The following is a 22,685-nucleotide window of genomic DNA, read 5'->3' on the forward strand; positions in this document are numbered from 1 at the left end:
CATAATCCATGGGGTAATGATTTATTGATGTGAACACGTTCATGAAGCACCTTGAAAAATTGAAAAAAATAAATTAAGCGTTACCTTTGCGAGCGATCCGGATGCAGTTTATTCTGGTCTCCTGTGGGTAAAAGAAAAAGGCTGAGTTTATTCAATTGTCTCGGTACCATGAAGAAACAATGATTAGCAGGAAGAAGAAAAAAAAACAACGACAGTGCAAGGTAATTATGAGTCAGTCTGCTTCAACCTTGTCTGAAAGCTGCACCACAGCTGTGTGTTGCAAAGTCACCCCGACCTCTGCTATTTGGAGGAAATAATTGAATTTTTCCAAGCGGATGACATCTCCTTGTGATATGAGAGACCTCTGCTCCCCCTCCGCCATGTGAGGTCCCTCACCCTGGGTCCGCTGATTGGCTCCATCTTCCCCCCCAAAAAACAGCCACCTCTACACCCGGAGATAGAGGGGCATGTTACCAAATTAAGATTTAAGGAAGTTAAATCAGCCTTTATGGGCAATTATGCTAAACTGTGCTCTGAGATTGGAGTCAAAAACCTTTCACCTAAAACGGTTGCCGAATTAGATTTTTTAATTGGAAATCTGTTTAAAGTGGATTCTCATCTCCTCTCATCTCTTACATTAGACCGATAAGTCAAAATTTACACCCACGCAGGGGTTATTAAAGCAGCGGCAGGTAGTAGGTTATGAGTCATCCTGTCCTTTGTCGAGGTTGGGCTTTTGGCCTTTTGGGAATCGTCACCGGTGCTCTTCGAAGCAGTGGTTTAATGCGACTGAGCCTCCAATCTGGTTTAAGAAGCGGAATATATTGAAGAATCCCAATCCTTGGGGTAGACTTGGATAGCAGTTTATCGAATTTGATTCCTTTGGATCTGCTTATCAAATCTGAATCCTTTCTATTCCCTCGCAGAATCCACTGAGGTTCAGCTTTCAACGTTTGTAAGTGAATAAAGTTACACGTAGCAAAAATCTAAGATTTAGTTGAGATATGTAATAATGTTTCGTGGTCTGCCCGTACATAAACCCTACCGATTTGAGAGGTAGCATAGTTAAGGTTCCCAATCTTATTCTAAAACCTGACAATAATATCTTATGTAATGATTAATTGAACCCTGCACACATTATTTTTCATTCTCAGCCGTCCCTTATGAAGAACAAGTGAGGTGACTGGCCTAAAATAACAATATGATGTGCATGATAGTTTAAAAGCAACATTCAAAGCAACACAATTTGATTTATTTGGCCACTTTGGGACAGCGGAACAAGCTGACAACACAGCATGTTAGCAATCTGTCGGCTATTTACACATCCAGCAGATACGAACATTAACATCAATTTGCAGGCCGTGTCTGTCCACCTGAAAAAAGTCAGTATTCACTCTCCTAGCTCTGTTTTGGGTCTCCACCAACTCCTCCGATAACAATTTGTCTCTCCAGCTGATAAATGCTCAGTAATGTTCCCAGCTACGTAGCTACCAACTTTCTGCTATTTTGTGCAGGGCAGCTACAGTGATGAGTAATGAGTCTAAAAGACTCAAACCCAAACGCTTCGTAGAGCTGGCTGGAGCTGCAGAGTCCGCTGATAATTCTCTGTGGGTTTGTCGCTACGAGCGAAACCTTTCATTGTACCTTGAGTCCAGACACTGACTTGTAGAAAGCACCGTCTTCCAAACAACATTTTGGTGTTTTAGCAAGCGACCTAGACCCAGAATTAACTTTTGGTGGCTGTTATTAAGCAAATCCCACCGACCCCAGCCGTGTGGTCATTAATAAATGATCGGTTGGTTGATTGGTATAGCTGATATGAACTGCGTAAATCAGCGTAAATTCTTTCAGGAAGACTTCTAAACTTCATCCACCTCTCTCTCTCTCTTCTTAAACTGATCAGCTGTTTCGAAGCATTCACTTTTCAGTTAAGCCAACCAGAATTGGCCATGAATTTCAGAGCCAATCACAGCATGGCATCCCTGCTTTAATTCTGTTCTTCTCTCTGCTGCTGTCAGTTGTCATTTCAGGCAAAGCGTGAAACCCCTAACTAATCTCCAAAGACTCTGTACATTTCATATTATGCATATGTACAAATAAACCTTTGCATATTTGTATATTTGTTTTTGTCCATACTCTTTGCTAATAAAAAAAAGACAAGGACAGATAAAAGATGCAATACAATCTGTTAGCTCAACAAATCTGGGTATTATGCCAGTTGTTATGACTGTGGTCATATTTTGTGTGTGTGTCTTTTCTTTTGTTCCATTTTGTATGCAAATAGGTGTGTGCCATAGCCCGGAGGTTATTGGTGGAGAAGTTCAGGCCCGTCCCAGTGATTGGCTGCAGCTGAGGATACTACCCTCATATAAGGAGCCAAGATGGCGGCCGTCGGTGGGCAGCAGGCATTCCTCATCCTCCTAATCTCCCAACCGGCCACACTTTTTGTACCTTTGGTTTAGATTAGATATAGTTTTTCATTTGTTAAGTAAGGGTGGACCTCCAGGTGTGTTGATCTTGTTTTCTCCTGTTTTTGTTAGTTAGGGAGGTAAGTCTTTTGTCATTTGTTTTTGATCTTTTGTTTGTTAGGTTAGTTTCTTATCTCCCAGTTAGAATTGTTTTATTTGTTATTTTGGTAGCTCACCCTGAGGTCTAATCATATCTCTATTTTGTGTAAATATAATTTCTCTTTGTAAAATAAATAAGTTTGTTGTCATTTAAACGAATACTTGTTTGTGTCTACTTGGGAGACGGGGAAGATGGGGCCTTTCCATGTTGCGTCCTAGGCATCCCTAGACCAGATCAGAACCCAACTTAACCCAATACAGGTCAGTATATCCAGTAAGTTAAACACTGGGATGAGCGACTGGTAATCCCAGATGATGAGTAATGATAAATGCAATAGAGGGTTGAAAATGAAATATCAACGCGCGGCTATTTTCCTTTTTAGTCTAGACGTCAACTCTTACAGACATGATAGGGAGAAAATATAGTTAGAAAAGTGTGTGTTCTTTCCTGCTGGTGTGTTTCAAAAGAAACTGGCAGCCCCAAACTCGCTTCTTTCAAGCCCCATTGAAGGCCAAAGCAATTACGGTTTCAATTCAAAGGCGGCCCATAGTAAGCCTCGTTCATCTCATTTATCCAGGGTAATTGTCAAAATAATATTATTTATCCCCGTGGGTGGCCCATCTCTCGACCATAGTAGAGCGTAGATTAAAAAACAGATTGGAGCTGACAATGTTTGCAGGACAAAAAATAGACAATTATCAACATGAATTATAATATTCAGTTTGTTGTGTTAGCTCAGAGCTGCTGTGTCAACAGAGCTTTTAATTTGGTTTTAAGGGAGAATCATCACAAATGGTGGTCCATGAGGGGTAACGCTCCCCACGCTGGTGTCAGATTTCGGTCAGATGCAGTGCGTCGGCCCTGACGTGGACCAGAGGCCGCCCGGGCTCTTCCCTGGCTCTGGAGGCCCAGCTTGCAGCCCCCAGAGGACACTGGCTGCATCTGCTCAAGATTCAGATACTGATATCTAGATTAGAAGCTGCAGCCAGGCAGGCGCACATGAGCTCCATGTGGGCCTTATGATTCTGTGCCACGGAATGTAGGTATAATAAAACCTGGATACAGAGTTCCAGGCGGAGCCCTGTTCATGCCTATGAGAGTTGCTCAGTAGCACGTGAAACCAAAAAAGTTAAACTTCCTCGTATAAAATTACCCGGATGATCAGCGCTGCTTCCACATTATGGGGCTCATAGAGCAGGCGCGCCAAAAACCTCCGCCGGCCGAGCCGGCTACTTCCAGCTTAACGCTCCGCTAACATGAATGGGGATTAAATTATTTAATTGTGCGTCTCTTCTAGACTTTCCAAATGTTATCGGACCGAATGGATCAAATTCTGATAGTGACACGAGTCAAAAATGTATGTAAATTGCATCACGTGACGGACACAGAAGTTGTAATTTCACAGTTTGGCCGTTATGTCAAATTGGCTTTAAAGGCCGGTGCACTTCCTGGGGGCCTGTGCTGTGCACACTGGCCAGCACATTTCTTATTCATGCTTCCGTTACGTATTCAAATGCCCAAGAGTTCTTTTTCAGATCGTTTTTAAGCCTCGGAGGCAGCGTTTGATTTTTCTCCGCTGAAAAAAAAAAAAAGATTTTCAAAGAGCTTGACTGTGAGGGAATCTGACAACTGGACGAAAACTGCATGAATACACATTGTAATTATCTTGTCAAAGCTGTTATGATGCATTCAGATTTTTTTTTAACGAATTTCATTGAGAAATAATGCAACATTAACAAGTCCATGATTTACCAGTGGGAAACAATCAAACCCAAAGCCATCCTAAAACTGCAGAAACTTCCATCACCTCATTTGGTAACAAATAAAGCCTTGTCTACGCAGGGGACTGCTTCCTCTCTCGTAGCGCCTCCAGCATACAGCCTTCTGACTTCCTCGACACAAATCTAAATTGACTGTGGAGGTTGCTCGAACATAAAAGCCGCGTGTCGGAGCTCCAGAAACAAGAGCCCCTGTCAGGCATCTTAATGCTTCTTACCCCTCTGAAGTTGCTGGTGGCCTGAAAGAAGATGAGGTAGTTTTTGGTGGGGTCTAAAGGGCTGTTCCAGTAGCCGTTGTAGGTGTGGTTGTCGCCCACGGTGAAGGGCGTGGCCTCGGGCAGACTGCTAGGGGCCAGCTCTGCCGTGTAGTAATGCGGGGCCCCTTTGGCCTGCGCCTCGCCGTGGGAGTTGGCTGTGGGGAAACAGTCGACGGAGCCCAGCTCCCTCCTCCTCACCCTCCGGGAAGCGTCCTCCTCCACCACCACCACCTGGTAGGCACTGCAGCACGACAGGGTGGAGCACATCAATAGTAAAAAATACCCTATTACAAGTAAAAGTCCTGCAATGAAAATGTCACTTAAAGTAAAAAAAGTAAGTAAAAGTGCTAAAAAAATCCTCCCATTTTAGAAACTGGAAACAATCCAAACAGTTGTGTGTTTAATGGTCTACTCATTTCAGCTGGACTTGTAGGCCGCTATATTGTAGGCTAGTTTCATTTACAATAAAACATCGGATTTTTATAAACTACATGCGTTTTGTGCGCAAACATCTTAATTTGTGCAGTAACTAGTAACTAAAGCTGTAACAGATGAATGTAGTGGAGTAAAAAGTACAATATTTCTCTCTGAAATGTAGCGGAGTAGAAGTAGAAAGTGGCATGAAAAGAAAAGACTCAAGTAAAGTACAAGTACCTCAACATTTGTACTTAAGTACAGCACTTGAGTAAATGTACTTGAGCACGTGGTTACATTCCACCACTGCAAAGGACTATTGGAGATAAACAACTACTATGCAGTCATATAAATATATACACTGACAAAGCAATCTCTATGGTTCATTATATGACAGGAAGCCAGTCTGTAAACTGTGATGGATGTTTACAGCACACACTAAGTTTACCGTGTGTCTTTAAATAAGTTTGGCTAACCTGAGGCTTTATTTTCTCGTGTTTCTCTCCCCCCGTCACTTTTTTTTTATTTTTTTTTTTTTAAGCAGTGTCATTATATGTCCAGATCTTAGCAATTCACTTGGTATACTATTATCATGAATGACAGCCAAATGTGCCCATTCTTCTAAAAGGGAGAGTACAAAATGATGCTTTGTATTTATGGAAGCAACTACAATTATTATTCTTTTAAGAAGAAAAAAAGCTGAAGAGAATAAAAAAACATAATCACAGTTGGTACAGTTCTGATTCCACTTGATGCAAAATACCAAAACAAATAACAAAAGCTTTGGAAAACATGGAAAATACTTGTAAAAAACAAAACAAAAAAAAACATTCTAATTATATATGTAAATTACAACACACTGTTTATGCTATCTAAATATACAATATGCATGTTCATGTTCTGTCATATGTAAGGCAATGTAAGGCATGCAGCTTTATTTTAGCACATTGCAGCTAAAAGGCAATTCAAAGTGCTTCACATAAAGAGCAGTTAACTACTATGACGTGTACTACTAAGACACCAAACATAAAAATGCAAATATATAATATAATATTTTTTTAAATTCAACCCTGCTCTGTTTGTCTTTGGCAGAGCCTGGCATGCCTCACAGCCCTGTGCTTCCGTTATTTTTCTCAAGCCTGAAACCGGTCTGAAATTGGGGTGTGGCGCTCGTTAGTGACACAGCTGTCAACCGGTCAAACATGTGATTGGTTGGCATGTGCTGTCATTCCAGCACATGGCTAACACGCTAACAACGCTGACATGGTAAAGGTCTCGGGACAGACAGAGCTATATTTAGCTTCTCTCCTTGTTTTTGGTCGTTGATTCGATACTAGCTCAGGCAGCACAGAGAGACAACACCTCACTGTATTAAAGGAACAGATAGAATCAATTTGAAACATATGCATGCTGTACAAAAAGTTAACAGAAAACCTCTCCGGTTCTTCCAACATTGTACTTAAAATGGCATCTGCTATGCTGCAAGTCGTCGGGGTGCTACAAGAGAGCTCTTTCTTTGACTGCAGCTATAAATATCAGAGTGTGGAAGAGTGCTGAATGAATGCTGGTGTAGGAGTGAGCAGTGTGTTAGAAGTACCTGACTGGAGCCCCTCTGGCCAGCGCAGGGCGCAGCAGCACAGTGATGGTGCTCTCCGACTCACTCAGCGGAGACGGGATGTCTTCATAGTCAAACACCGGGGCTGAGGGGATACATACAGAACCAGAAACCAAAACAAGTTGAAATACTGTGGAAGAAATCAATTCATTATTCAGTCCCTCCAGAAAAACGTGATTATGCGATCGCATAATTCAATGCATAATCAGCCAATGTCCGCATATATATGAGGGGTACGCATTTTTTCAAATATGCCGCGCTTTCGCCGCATAAATTGCTGATTTCCGCCCAAAATAAGCGGGTCATGCATGATTTCATAATCCCCGCATTTTCGTTGCAAAAAAGTCACATATATCATTATACCATTTTTTCCCGGTGGCCATGGGAATGTTATAAAGTGACGTAATTACGCAACATGAACATCACTGAAAGGCAGGGTGTTGGGGGAATATTTTTTTTTTTGTCTTTTTCATAAAAATTTTTGCAAGTTCCCGCAATGTTTGCAAGTTCCCGCAATTTCATCGCATAAAATTGCATAAATATCCCGAATATTCCATCGCATTTTTTAAGAAAACGTGCCGCATAATCAAGGATTTTTGCACTCAACAATCACAAAAAAACTCAGCATTTTCCTGGAAGGACTGATTATTGGGCAGTAACGTGTTACTAAGTAATAAGTAAACAGTTTTTAAGGCGTAATAAGAAAAAAGTAACGTATTACACTTCCTGAGGGCCTTGCTCAACACTGTTCCTTGAGTTTAAAGTAGCACGTAGCTGCACTTGTGCTTGGATATTTTAATAATCTTTCCACCGATATATGAAATAGTAGTGTGCCATCTTTATTCATTACCCGCACATGTCTCCTGTGTGCTGCAGTACGTAGAGGCCTCCCACACTGTGCCATTGACTGATGATGACTAGAAACGGCAGCCAACTACAGAGAAAACAAGAGGCCCTTATAATATAATTAGGACAGATCTCAAAGCTGCACAACCTCAGCACAGCTCTGGGGACAATGAGGTTGAGTGTTCCCATCGTTTACTACAGGGAGTGAATTAACTGGAGTATGTAGCGAAGCAAATAGCTATCCTGGTACAACAGATAAGCTCGAAAACAAAAAGGCTCCAAAATGGAATTGGAAATGTTTCTGCTACGGAGGCAGGGCATTAATGCTTGTTGTAAAAAGCTACTTGTGTAACCTGTCATCCAGAAAACACACACACACACACTCACGCCTGCACACAGCAGCTGAGGTCTGCATTATACATGGCGGTGTCGAGGAGGGTTTGAGCCAGCGGATGTTAGGTGCTTGAATCCAGCATGAATTATGAAAAGACTAATAGTGAGACATTACGCATTCTTGTTTGCTTTCAAAATCGGTGCAGGATCTGGCTCCCCAATGGGCTTTCCTGACGGCTGAGCCGGGAGAGAGCATGTGATACTGAACGTTGAATCGGTTACCTTGACGGCTGTCGGCTAGGGCTGGGCCATATGGAGAAAATCAGACATCACAATATTTTTGGCCAAATGCATTGATGTCGATATTGCGGCGATATTGTAGGGTTGACAACTGGTGCTTTCACAAAATAATTACACAATTAGATTTTAGATAAATAATCATCAGTAATGTACATATAATGACTTAGTTAGTTAAAGGTCCAATGTGTGGGAATTTCTCCCATCTAGCGTTGAGATCATATATCGCAATCAACTCTCTCGCGCCACGCAGTTCAAAGTATGTATGACAGCTACAGTAGCTACGGTAGCTTATCAATATCCTTTTTCTTTTTCTGGGCGAAGAAGAAGACTCCCGTTCCTGAAATTTGGATTTTGAATATGTGTGGTCCTCCATGTTTTCCTTCTTCAAACTTGCCGGGGCCGGGACGCTACGATACCCATTAGCAGCATTAGCAGCACCTGGGAGTTTATCATGTGAAAAGGCGGAGCAGTATGTCCTGGATGTCCCTTACTGGCTAACGTATTTCAAGATGGTGCATGAATATGGAGCGTCTACCCCAGTTCATGTGAAGGCAAATGTAACATTTCAAGCCAAAAGGAATACTTGGAATTGATGGTGGTGGTAAATATTCATGAAAAAGGACAAGTTTGTGAACGGGCAACACAGATTTTGATAATGAACAACTAAAGACGTTACACACTGGACCTTTAAAGGCAAATAACAGAACAGCTACAACAGTCTGGTAAAAATGACATCATTTTACTGTAATGCAGCCTTTAAAGCCAGGAAAAGACAACACTCGTGTCATATTACAATATCCAAAATTTAAGACGATATATAGTCTCACTCCCCAACTTTTACCACTGTTAGGTCCAAACTGATCTTTTCTGAATGGATTCCTTGAAAACTCCTAATCATCCACACACTAGACATAATCCATGTATTTTTCTTATGGGAAAACATCCCAACAGCACATGATGTTCCATCAGAGAAAACGCAATCAGTGACACAGACGCTCGCAGACATTTGTAGATGAGAGCGGTTTTCCCATTCCCTAGAGACACATTTTCCAGACCGATCTCGAGATCCACGCCGACACCCTTTCCACTCACAAACAGGGCTTCTTTCATTTCGGAGCTGCTGCGTCGCCTTGGAATGGTAAACACAGACTCGGTTTAGCGCCGATGTTGGCTGAACAAAGCTGTTTTCACCCAAACCATTCAAGCTGAAGATTTGTGGTTTACTATAATACAGGTCTGCTCTCAGTTCATCAAACAAAGGCACTGCACGCCAGAAAGCTGTGTGGCTCAGGGAAAATGACAATAATTTGTATAATTTGAACGAATGTGTGTCATTTAATCAAAAGCTCTTTACAAGAAGAACATTACAAGTCATTACTTATACTTCTTTGCGATTGTCTGCAAAAGCTTAAAAAATAAAAATAAAAAAATCCCTTCTTTTTGGGAATAATACTGTTTTTTTTCCCTTTAAAGTGGAGCTCCCATGATGCCTTAGCTGGCATTATTTGCATGCATTATCAGCATTTAAGTGCATTGTGTCGTTATTGCCGTTTACCATTCAAGACCATACTTTGCTCTTACTCTCTCAATCACACACACACACACACACACACACACACACACACACACACACACACACACACACACACACACACACACACACACACACACACACTAGTGATAGACTGCAATATAAATGCATATCGGTTCCAAGTATCGGTTATCGGTTAAATTAACTAATAATCTGTATCTGTCTTGAAAAAACTGTATCAGTCGATCCCTAACGCACGCACACACACACACACACACACACACACACACACACACACACACACACACACACACACACACACACACACACACACACACACACACACACACACACACACAAGTGATAGACAGCAATATAAATGCATATCGGTTCCAAGTATCGGTTATCGGTTAAATTAACTAATAATCTGTATCTGTCTTGAAAAAACTGTATCAGTCGATCCCTAACGCGCACACACACACACAAAATGGTACAGCAGTCAGCAGAAGGCCTCACCAGAGATGTTGGTGGTGATCTCGGTGAGTGCCGTCTGGCCGAACCCCTTGGCGGTCCGGGCCCGGACTGACACCAGGTAGGTGGTTCCAGGATGCAGGCCAGAGAACATGTGGTAGGTCTCGTTCCTCAGCTTGGACACTGTGCGACGAGGACCTGGCACGTTAATGCCTGGGTCTGATGACTCGATACTCTGGTAGCTGATCTGGAAATTGGGGGGGGGGCGAGAAAACCAGAGTTTACAGCCATGCCAGGAGCTCTGGGAGGGTTTCCTTTGACACAACGGTGCTCTGTGCTAACGCTAACATGTCAATGTAACACAGGTATAAGGTTTACCATGTTCACTATCATAGTTTAGCGCGTTAGCATGATAACATATGTATACAGTTGAGGCTGATGGGAATGTCATTCCTTTAGCAGGTATAAGGTTATGAAACAAAGTACGAGACATATTTAAGTTATGACCGGATGATGCTGCTTGATGAAAATCTAAAGCCTAGTTCAGACCAAAGATTTGTGACGAGACAAAACCGTTTTAGAACGTCGCAGGGAAAAGTTGCAGTGGTCTGAACCGGCCCGTATAAGCTTAGAACAAAGCAGCGAATCCGAGAAATAAAACTTTGTTTTTACCGTTTAATCGCTTCGCAACTGTAAGCATTTCACCATCATTATCCTTATTCATATTTTAAGACGCTACAAATGATTTATCCAGCTGCAAAAAAGACTAAACAGTGTTTAACTGTGTGTCAATCACTGCTCATGCATTTTACCCTCTAGCAGAAATGGGGGGAGGGACTGAGAAGTTGTCGATGTTCAAATTCTTCACAGTCCTGGATCTTCACAATCCTCCTTACAGCACATTTAAGAATATTGTGATATCCGATTTTATCGTGATATCTGATTTTCTCCATATCGCCCAGTGAATATTTGATCTGAACTGGGCTTAATTCAGAACTAAAGTGGTGGACCGATTGACCAACAACCGCTCGACCAACATCGCCAACCCTGTAGCGCTGATAAAAACGCCCATTATGAGCTCTAGAGTGTATGGAAATGATCCAACTTTCAAAAGTGTCAAAGTTAAGAGTTTTGGCTTTCATCTAGGCATATGTTCAAATTAGGTCAGAGTAAGTATGCCCCAACTTGTACCACTATTAGGTCCAAACAAATCTTACTGTACAAAGCCTGTAAGCTATCTGCACTATGCTTCCCACAGCCTACAGCCTATTATTCACACTAGCTGAAAGATTGAATTTAGATGGAATTTTATTTAAAGGCTCTCTCACGAGAAATGCCTCTCAATTAATCTTAAGATGTCGTCTCACAGCGCAGATCGAATAAATCTTTTGCTGCACTTAGCCACTGATAATCAGACTTGGCTAGATTCTTTGTCATATCCTCGTTCTACAGTACTGCTGACCTGGTTTCACAGTTTTCTGGATTAGCTGATAAAGCAAACACTATGATTGCTCTCGCCTTGTTTAGTATTTTAACTGTTCTTTGCTCAATACAGTAACTCAGCCATTTACACTGTTGACAAAGTCCCCTTGTGGAAAAAAAAACTAAACCAAACTCACATACAATTGACAGTTCAACATAGTGAAATCCAATTGATGCATACAACCCATGCTAAGTACTAGGAGCAGTGGACATTGCATACACAATAATCCAGGGAGTGCAGTGTTTTGCACCAGCAATCTTGTGCTTGAGGGGCGACCACTCTACCTCTGAGCCAAAGCCACCATTAAAATAGATGGGGCCCGACCTATATATCAGCACGGCTGATATATGCTGATGGACCAATATTAGCTTATCACAGATACATTTCCCTGGGGTATATGATACTTGAGGCAAATCTTCAAAGTCACAAACATGGTAAACATATATATTTTTCAATCTTTAATGTCTTACATCTCTGAATGGACATACATTTGTCTGATCAGCTTAGAAACACAATGGAGCCATACCCCAAAAAAACTGTAAACACCCTACTCCAAATGTAGTGAAGCATAACATTTCAATTACATTGAGTATTTGTCATTGTTACTTTTTTAGGTTTTGTCCAAGCAGACAAAAGGGTTCATTGGAGTCAATGGAAATGCTCAGTGAGTATACGTAGGCCATTACATTCAGACAACGGAAAAGGTAAAAGTTGCTGTTGTGATATGTTTGCATTCCTGTTTGCTGTGAGATTTGGACTGGGAAATAGTTCAAACAAATAAGCTAAGCTTTGTGCCAACGATGTGCACTTTGTCAAGGTTGTGTGAGGGCCCACCAGGTGCCGTCCCATATGTGGTAACAATCCCCCCCTGAAAACAAACAGATATGGTGATATTTTGTTAGCAGAGATGTGTGACTCTCCAACACGGACAATGGTATCGACCTCAAGAAGAAATCTAATCTTGTACATTCAGAGCAGTAGTATTTGGAGGTTAGGGATGAGGGCAGCTCATCTGTATGCGGAGCAACGTTACAGCACTACTCAACTCCCTGCCTAGTCCATTACTTTCCAAGCGTCTTGTGCTTGTGAATGAAAACTAGTTTCTCTCCCCATCAGGCGACCATAGTGGGCCTTCACATCTACTAACGGGGGTGAAAAAGCTCCAAAGCCCATACTACAAAGGTCTACGGTTGATATGGGGCCATCAATAATTAATTAGAAACATTTAAAGTTGCCCCCTTGTTGAGGCATCTCTTAGGCAAGTAAGCAATTAGAGGGGTTGTCCCCCATGTAATTACAGCCTGAAGTCTGTGCTTCAGCTTCCTTACCATATGAACATGTACAGTAAATCCCATGAACTGTGAAAAGTGGGTCCTACCCACTCCAGTGGCTCAGGCTCATGTTTGCTACCAGCGTTCGGGCAACAACCAGAAAAAAAACAAGCCTGGGGGGAAATGAAAGAGGGGGGGCAGTACAGTCTTTATAGGGAGCAGAGGACATTTCCCTGATCGGAGTCATTATTCTGACGGAGGATGAATTAAATAGATATTGGTAAGGGGAAAACAACATCCTACACCTGGAGATGATTATGGTGCGTTCCAATTGTACTCGGAAGTCGAACATTTCTGAGTTGGAAACGCACCCACTGAAGACGGATTTCTGACTTGGGAAGTCGGTTAACCTCACTGTACCCTGAGCAAGTCAACTCTGAAATACAACATGGCTGCTCTGTGCATCAAAAGCCATGCAAGTTGTAGTTATGCCTGGGCCATATTGAGAAAATCAAATATCACGATATTTTTGACCAAATACCTCGATATCAATACCGCAACGATATTGTAGTTTTGACTATATTCACAAAATATTTACACAATGAGATTTTTGATAAATAATCATCAGTAATGTGGATATAATGACTAAGTGGGTAAAGGCAAATAATAGAACAGTTATAACAGTCTGGTAAGTTCAGAAAATGACATCACTTTACTGTAATGCAGCCTTTAAAACCAGGAAAAGACAACAGCCATATCACGATATTACTATATCCAAAATCTAAGACGATGTATAGTCTCATATCATGATAACTATATAATATCAATATATTGCCCAGCTGTAGTTGTAGTAATACAGTTTATTAGCACTCTGTCTCTTCTGTGTCTCATTAAATCAGTCGTACACACAGTACTGTCCAATGTCTATCTGTGGACATGTTACGCTGTTTGTATGCACAAAAAACAGCCTAATGCGTTGTTATCAACTGGTATTGCTAACAATGGCTAACCTAGATAGAGCAGTGAAATCAGACTTGTTATAATGGAATGTGGTCAACTCGGGTGGAACGTCATTCCCAGCTCCGACTTCCGAGGTAAATGGAATGTGTGATGAGAAGGTTCCAGTATGGTTGTGGATTGTGGATTTTTGTGCATGACTAAGGCTACATTCACATTGCTACGTTCTGGATTAAAAAACTAATATCTTCTGCTACATTTCCCCCTCTCATTCCCACTACTCTGGTGTTTTCCCCCCTCTCATTCCCACTACTTCAGAGCTCATAAACCGGAGACATTAGAAAACACGTCTGACCCCGTTTTGGTTTGGAATCTGCGGGGTTGTGTTGCATTCTCAACGGCCGCAAACGGAGACCTTTGGCGACACAGACACTGACGCCAACGTTTCTCCGCCTGATTGGGTCATGGCGTCTTGTTTTCTGAGACTAAGCTACTAACGTTACCATGGCAACTACCAGCAACAGGCAGAGTACAAATGCTGCTTTCCTGTTTATGCCCAGTATACGAGAATGTTGATGAGATATTTTTTGATTGTTTGGGCGAGTTAGTTTAAACGGAGATTAGTTCTTCTACTTGAGCTAAGAACAGTGAGCGCTTTTGGCTCAAAACTCTGCTTAAAAACCCAAACCTAGCAATGTAAGTGTGTGATGAGAAGGTTGCAGTATCGTTGTGGATTTTTGTTGTGCATGACTAACAAGGGATCCTACCTCGTACTGCGTGAGGAGACCGTTGGGCTCTACGGGCTCCTCCCACTTGAGGAAGATCATGTCATCGAGCGGGGTGAAGGTCAGGGACTCTGGAGCGATGCCGCCAGGAACTACAGGAGGAGAGAAAAACAACCTTCTCTGAAACAAACACTCCGCCCGGGTTCTCAAGTTAATGGAATCCTGTGCAGGCATACCAGGGGGCAAAAACACCTTTGACAGAGTGAGAAAGGCACAGGGCCAGAGAGGGATGGAAGAGGGTGAATAAAAAAGGGGATAGAGAGACAGAGCAGGAGGGAGGTGATGAAAAGAAACGGAGGACTGGCTTGCCCGCAGCCCTCAGGATGAATTGAGATTCTGGCTCCTACTGTCTGATAACAGAGCACCGTGTCTTGGAGGATGACTGTGGATTTTTCTTCTTTAGCACCTTACTGACAGAGAAACAGCAAAGTAATCCAACCTGTGAACTGGCTGAGTAACTCTCTGCGCTTTTTCCCCCGCTTAATGAGATGCATCTCCCTAAAAGGACCTCGCCCACTTTTTGGGTGGAAAGTGCCGGGCAGTTTACTAATTTCTTAGGATAAATAACCATTCGCAGTGGTTCTGGTGCGCTGTGGTTACCACTCTGTGATAACAGCCTTTTAGCCTCAACATGTCACAGAATGAGAATTAAGAGAGCTCTCAAGCTGAGAGAAAATAATAGGTTACTAAGTCTGATAGTGTTGTGCAGGGAAGTGATGAAACAGTGTCCTACCTGAAAGGATTCCAGAATAAACCTGGCTACATCCATTTCTAGTGAATCCTATTTCCATTTTTAAAATGTAGGGACATTTAGGAAGATACAGGAAATGAAAGCTCAAGCAAAATAACACCATGAATAAAGCGTGGCAGTCTAATACAGTGTGCAAAAATACCTGCACAATGTTGCTTTTTGGTTAAAGAAGCGAAATTATGCAATTCCATACTCACTCTTGTAAGAAAGCAGCATGATGTAATATGTTATATCCAAGTTAGATTTTAGATTTAAAAAGTAATTTTCTGGTTATTACAACTTTAATTTCAAGAGTTTAGGCCGTATTAGTCACGATATCAATGTTCGCAATTGTATTCGTCAAGTTACAAAAAAATATACTAGTCAATCATCTCTGATTATTTATATCCAGATTAGTCCTGATTCTTTTTCAGTGTTTACCTCTTTATTAATAATACTTAAGGATGTTTTTTTTCTCAAACTTTCATTGTTGCATATTTAGTCATGACTATTGAAGTTACAAAGGAATCCGATTTGAAACAAAGTTTTTAGGGGCTTCACAACTACATTTTGACACAGGGCCCCTCTAAAAAAACAGTGTCAAGATTTTCATCAAAAATGGGGGACTTTTCAATCAATTCTAGTAAAAAAAAAAAAAAAAAAAAAGAGATGATGCTGTGCACATCCATGTAGTTGCTGGTGTAGGACAAAGAAGTAAATGTTCAAAGAAGGTAAAGTCCGAACAAAAGCTTAATGCTCCGGAACAATAATTTAACCCTTGCGTTGTTCTCCGTCTGTTTTGCCACTTAACTACTATAAAGTATTAAGTATAAATTATCTCCTGATTATGTTAGCAAACTTCATTCCAACTTATAAACTCTAGTTTTACACTTCTTTTTGGAATTCATGGTCAATAATTGTCATTTTTATGAAATTATACCTAATTCCTGAGTTTAAATAAAAGGAGAAAATATGAATTATTTTGACTAATAGTTAAGATCAGATGATGTTGAGTGGATAATCACAGACTGGTATGTATGTGTCGCACGTTTAGTCAGGATGCTGTTTTAAAAACCATTTAACCAAATTTCTGATACAAAAACTTTGAAAAGGGGTCAAATTTGACCCGAGGAAAACAGGAGGGTTAATAGTACAAAGTAAGCCCAGTCCAGACCAAAGATTCATGACGAGAAGAGTAGAGCTGCAAAGATTAATTGATTAGTTGTCAACTCTTAAATTAATCGCCTACAATTTTGATAATGGATTAGTCGGTTTGAGTAATTTTTTAAGACAAAAGTAAAAATTCTCTGACTGCAGCTTCTTAAATGTGAATATTGTTCTAGTTTCTTCTCTCCTCTGTGACAGTAAACTGAAGATCTTTGAGTTGTGGAACAAAACGAGACATTTGAGGACGTCATCTTGGGCTTTTGGGAAACACTGTTCCTAAGTTTTCTGACATTTTACAGACCAAACAACTAATCCAATAATCGAGAAAATAATCAACAGATTAATCGACAATGAAAATAATCGTTAGTTGCAGCCCTAGAGACGAGCTGAAACTTGCACCTACCTACACCGCACCGCCGGGCTGCAGCGTTAGATTGGCCATTTAACATGCATCTTAAATGAAGCGACTGTTCAGTCTAAACAACATGGCGGCTTCCACGGATGAGATGAGCGTAGCTATCGCCCAAGTTTTATCCACATTAGAAAGTATTCCTTCATTGAAAGAAGATCAAAAAATGGCACTGGAGGCTTTTCTTGGAGGAAAACATGTTTTTGCTCTTCTCCCGACTGGTTTCGGCAAGAGTTTGACCTGATTGGTTGATTTGGCCCGTCTATCACCAACATAGGTGGTGATAGACAGATGGTTTATCCAATCAGCTAACCAGTATTTTCGCCCCTTCCCAAAAGTTCTCCGACGGAAAGTTCCCAGATGGATATGCCGAGCAAATGTGAAGCAATCCATCTGGCGGAGTCAGGTTAGCTTCTTGCCCCACAATCCCAGATCTCAGAAATTAAGAATTAATAATAATGCTAGAAATAATGGCCAAAATCATGATGTAAATTGTGCCTTTGTTGTTGTTAGTTATTGCTTGTACATCTTTGAGACCATTGAGACAAATTAGCTTTTATGCTACTGTACATAAAGGAAAAAGCTAAACGTCTAGTGCTTTAACGTCACTGTATGTTGTAATTCCAATGCTTCCAAAGCTCGAAAAATAAACTAGCTGTGACTTTTTATTCTTGCAAAGGCAGTAGGGAAGTCTCTATGCTTGTGTGTTAACACTGACTGAATTACTGAATGCTACTCTCTTGCATTATGGAACTTCTTTGGTTTGTCTGTTTGCCTTAGAAGCTGAAGCAAAACATCCAGCTGTATCTACGAAACAGTGACAGGCAAATCTGCTTCCAAGAAGAAGCAGAGACACAGCGCAGGCAAAGTGCCACACCGATGTTTGATTGTTGAGCCCATAGGAAACAGGCAGGAGGAACTGTCACCGGCTGTGGCTCAATTACTGTAGTTGTGAGGGTGATGGCGGCTCTCCTTGTGACAGGGGGATTGGGGACTGTCAGTATGTCAGACCGGCATTCAGTGGCTCAAAAGCAAAACTTTCCATTGGTGCTAACATTCAAAATATCAAGTAAATAGGGAGGAAAAAAATGGTGGTTTTGTTGAGACGTGCATTTTAACTGTCACTTCCTAACCACTCAAATCTAACGAGTGGAAAATACCATGCTGTATGTTATTCCATTTATGCAAATACATTTCCTCTTGCCTACAAGACTGCAATGTGTAGGTGTAGATAATTAAGTCTGTTTTTTCATATCTCCTGCACTGCTTGGCCTTTTTGAATCTTGCTGTAAAATTGAATGTAAAACAATTTGAATGCATTTGGAAGATCCAATAGAAAGGAAAATGCTCATATCATAGCCGTCATTGCCTCCCACTCTCTCCGCTGGGTCAAAAATCTCCCTGAGTGGCATTCAATTACATTGAAAAGTCTTGCTTATTCCTCACAACAATTGTTTGACCTTCTGTACTTCCACTCTGGGAATTTGCATGAGAATGTGTCTAATCTGCTGATGTAGACAGGAAAATATTAATACAGAGATAAGCAAAATCATTTTGCCATTTTGCTTCCGTCCACAGCCCGAGCTGATTAATGTTCCACTGGTCTCCGTTTATAAGGCTGATCTTCCATTTAGTTACGCTGATCCAGCTTATTTTTTGAGTCAATATTTGTGTTTTTTTTTGCTGGTACTGGATGACTAAAGGCATGGATGTGTGTAAGCAATGCACAGTTATTATCTGAGCGTGAGGGAGCATGCAAAGAATACTACAAAAAACAAGAAGTTCTGAGCTAAGAAACGATGACTCTAAAGAGCTTCAGTGCATACATAACATAACATCCTGCCCCCCCATAATGATGTTGCAGAAGATTTGCACAGATTAACTAATGCATGCCTTATTTTAACATCTTCTGTCTACCCACTGAGTCAAATAAAAACGGCCCACTCACTGTCTTCCTCCGTCTGGAAGGTAACCTCTCTGCTCTCCTTCTTGCCTTCGGGGTTGGCCAGCGCCAGCCGGACGTGGACCGAGCGGAAGGGTGGCAGGTCTCTCAGGGTGAAGTGAGAGGTGTTGCGATCCACGGACAGGCACTCTCTGACGGTGGCGTTGTTCCCTCCGCTGCCCCCTGTTGGCATGGAGTAGCGGTAGCACAGGGACAAGGAGTAGGTGTGACAGCGGGTGAGGTTGTAGCCCAGCGGCTCCCACTGAAGGCCCAGCTGCCGGGGCTGGATCTCTGCAGCTGTCAGACCTCGCAAGGCACGCATGGGCTCTGAAGAGGGACAGGAAGCAGAAATGACATCAATAAAAGTGTAAACAGTGAGCTGCTTATATTTACCAGCTTTTGCAGAGGAAACCAAAGGGGCCACAGAAGAAAATGTGTTAAACAGTGTAAAGCACGTGTGTCAAACTCAAGGCCCGTGGGCTGAATCCGGCCCCTCGCACATTTTGATCCGGCCCGCATATTAATTTAGGTTCATAATACATTTTGGCCCAACTAGTTTTTGTTGCTTTATCTGAAGTTTTTGTCACTTTTTACATTTTTTGACTTTTTTTTCTCCAATATTTTTGTGTCGCTTTTTTCTTTGATGGCTAATTTTTTTGGGCTTTACGTCGACCAAGCTGTAAGTGAGAAGACTATATGAGACATGCAATAATACAGATGTTTGACCTTGTTCAATTAAATAAAAGCATGTCAATAAAATGTACATGTCTGGCCCTTGATATGATTCTTTTTTTCCAGTGTGGCCCTTAGTGAAAATGAGTTTGACAACCCTGGTGTTAAGGAAGAAGCTCCCTGACAGCAATCAATACTCAAAACCAGAAAAACCTTTGGACAAATTGGCTATGAGATTGCAGGTAGAAAATGCAAATAGTTTTTTGGGGGGAGGGATTTTAGAGTAAAAAATGATTTTCGGCCAAGAGACATGACAGACTACACGTTGGTCCTCGACCAATAAATGCTTGCTGTCACTGGGAAGGAGACGCTAGCAACCGAAGCCTGGTTCGGACTTCGAATCGGGAATGCCTCTTGATTGCTTCCTTGTGGAACTGTTCTTGAAGCGTCCATTTGGATGGAGACCCACATGCAGACCCAGAGCATGCTGGAGGGACTACACATCCCATCCTGCCAGGGACCATCTTGGAATCCCCCTAGAGGACGTGACTGGGAAGACAGATGTCTGGCTACTTTGGTGCCGCTGGACATTTACTGAAAAGAAAATGAATGGATGTGGTTTATTGCAAGTCAGAGGGGATGAGATGCCGTTCTCTCTTGCAGCACAAGTTTGAGATTAATGCTGACAAGACAAGAGTATTTTTACCTAAAACTCCTACCCAGTACAGCTTAAAAGAGAAATATCAATGGTGAAAAGGAGACAGCAACAGTTGCAGCTGACTTTCCAAACGAGGTCACCGAGGGTTGAATCAATGAAGAAGTAAAACTGCCTGAAGAAATAGAATGCAACACAACATTTCACATTCCCATCTCTCCTCACATGAATTAGGTCCAGTAAGAGACCAGTGCACGGCCTCGGCAGAAAATCAATGTGAAGCATAATTACTGCTGTCGTGTTGAAGCTGTGATTGCGGATGTCCGTTGTCCCTGTCATGCACGTTTTCAAGCACACGGCGGGAGTTATGTCTGTCCTGTAGCCTGGCCTGGATCTTCAAGTGTACTGCTGAAAGATCAGATAAACCAAGAGGAGGGCAATGCCTTCAGCATGGCACAGACCGGCAGTGCAGAAGCGCAGACTGCTGGGGGCCAGGAGGAGAGGGCTACTAGCTACAGCCCTGCTGCTTTGCTAAACATAGATCAGAAGCTGCTGCGTGAAGGAGCGAAGCAAGCAATGTCACGGAGGAGACATCAGTTCTGAGGGGACAGAGAGACGAGACGGGGGAAGGGAACGTCCTCAGAGTCCTCGCTGATCTCAAAGATGTTTGCTCTTTCCCAAAAGGGTGGAAGAAAGTAGGGCTGGGCGATATGGAGAAAATCAAATATCACGATATTTTTGACCAAATACCTCGATGTCGATATTGCGATGATTTTGTAGGCTTGAAAATTTGTGCTTTAACAAAATATCTTCACAGTTAGATTTTTGATAAATAATCATCAGTAATGTGGATATAATGACTAAGTGGGTAAAGGCAAATAATAGAACAGCTGGAACAGTCTGGTAAGTTCAGAAAAGGACATCACTTTACTGTAATGTAGCCTTTAAAACCAGGAAAAGACTAAACTTATATATATTACGATGTCCAAAATCTAAGATGATATATAGTCTCATATCATGATATCGATATAATGTCGATACATTGCCCAGCCCTAGAAGGGAGTCGGCTGATTAGTGTCTTCACAACTGATACTGATACAAGCCAAAACGTTCCCATGGAATAGTATCAATCAATCATACAGGACAAATTTAACTTTGAAAAATTCTATCATACCCGTCATGTCAAAGGTGCATGAGAAGAACTGGCTTGATGTCACGCGTTTTTAACAATATGAGCTCTGTATAGCAGTCTAATCCTGTTTTAACCTGGTCTGCCACCAGGGGCCCGCCAACTGAATGTTCACTGTCTGCTCACGATCCCATTACTCATCATTACAGCAGCACGGCAGGAGGCTCTGTCTGTCCTGGGCTCTCCACCCGCCGGTCCTCCAGCAGTCCTACCCCCAAACTGACATTCAGCTTGATTAGCCTAATCAGAAGGATTAGCCAGAGGCAGAGGGAGGGAAGGAGGGAAAGGGAGGCCGGACAAGAGATGAGCAGAGGGGACGAGGAAGAGATGAATTGGGGAAAGAGTCCCTATGGGTCTGCACATTTCATCTCATGCTCCTCATCTTTAACAGCTGCCTCAGTGGGCTGCCACTGAGGCCTGTCCCTCCTGCCAGGAGCTATGTTGGAATTATGATGGACTATCAGTGCACACCCTCTTACTTACCACTGAAACCACATGGGGTTTCCACTACTGGCATGCATATATTCAATGAGTTTCTGCAGGTATCAAATTCCTAAAAATTTAACCTGTAAATCATGTTGATGTTCCACAGTTTTATGACAGTTTAATCTAATACCTAACAAATTAACCTGAAATGGCTTTCAAAGAAGAGTAGAGATTGGCCTCGCAAAACGAATACAATTACAACAACAAGCAGAACAGAATCTTTAAAGAGGCCCTATTATGCGTATTTGTCTGTTATCTAGTAATTGTGTACTTAATAGATGTATAAAAGTACAAAAAAAATGAAGCTTTCTCTTCCATAGACGGCACTTTTTCTCAACTGCCTGAAGTGTCTTGCCCATAGACATTATATATAACGGACCTACAGATCCTGTGTCTCTGGACGGAGACCAGCGAAGGATATTAGAAGTCACTTTTCCAGTGATGGCTGAGCGTTACTGCGCAGCCTCCAACTGAGAGAGACGACGTAGATGTGACGTGAGCAACCTGTCTGAAAGTGGGAAGTCTTCTGGTAGCTGAGCCAAAAGAATTCTCAATCATTCCAATCTTGCAGAGACAGAGAGCGTAGGTATATGTAAGGAGATAACATAGGCACAGGCTAATTATTGCTAACTAAAATGCTAGTTAACATTAGTAATTAAACTTAAACAGCTAATGTGAGTCGAAACTGCCTGTGAGCTTCTCCTGTCCAAACGGTAATTCCTTTACTATGAGACAGTAAGTCTCGTGGTTATGACACAATCGTTAGCCTATTTTTACAAAAACTTCTGCTACGGAGCCATAACGTGAGTTACAAGGTAATGGAGCC

General features: G+C 41.9%; 1 protein-coding gene across 6 annotated transcripts in view; it reads right to left on the reverse strand.

Moving 5' to 3' along the window:
• Window positions 1-22,685, reverse strand: part of ptprua (protein tyrosine phosphatase receptor type Ua) — a 246,327-nt gene that overhangs the window by 74,108 nt on the left and 149,534 nt on the right. For all 6 annotated transcript variants that reach the window (XM_028598344.1, XM_028598343.1, XM_028598342.1 and 3 more), the window contains 6 exons: window positions 18,864-19,184; window positions 14,592-14,701; window positions 10,159-10,360; window positions 6,615-6,717; window positions 4,565-4,844; window positions 85-121 (listed from right to left, as the gene is read on the reverse strand). In XM_028598344.1, coding sequence (XP_028454145.1) covers window positions 85-121; window positions 4,565-4,844; window positions 6,615-6,717; window positions 10,159-10,360; window positions 14,592-14,701; window positions 18,864-19,184 — 1,053 coding nt within the window. The remainder of the gene's footprint in view (window positions 1-84; window positions 122-4,564; window positions 4,845-6,614; window positions 6,718-10,158; window positions 10,361-14,591; window positions 14,702-18,863; window positions 19,185-22,685) is intronic.

Source organism: Perca flavescens, chromosome 14, assembly GCF_004354835.1.
Source record: "Perca flavescens isolate YP-PL-M2 chromosome 14, PFLA_1.0, whole genome shotgun sequence".
In the NCBI taxonomy this organism is placed as follows: Eukaryota; Metazoa; Chordata; class Actinopteri; order Perciformes; family Percidae; genus Perca; species Perca flavescens.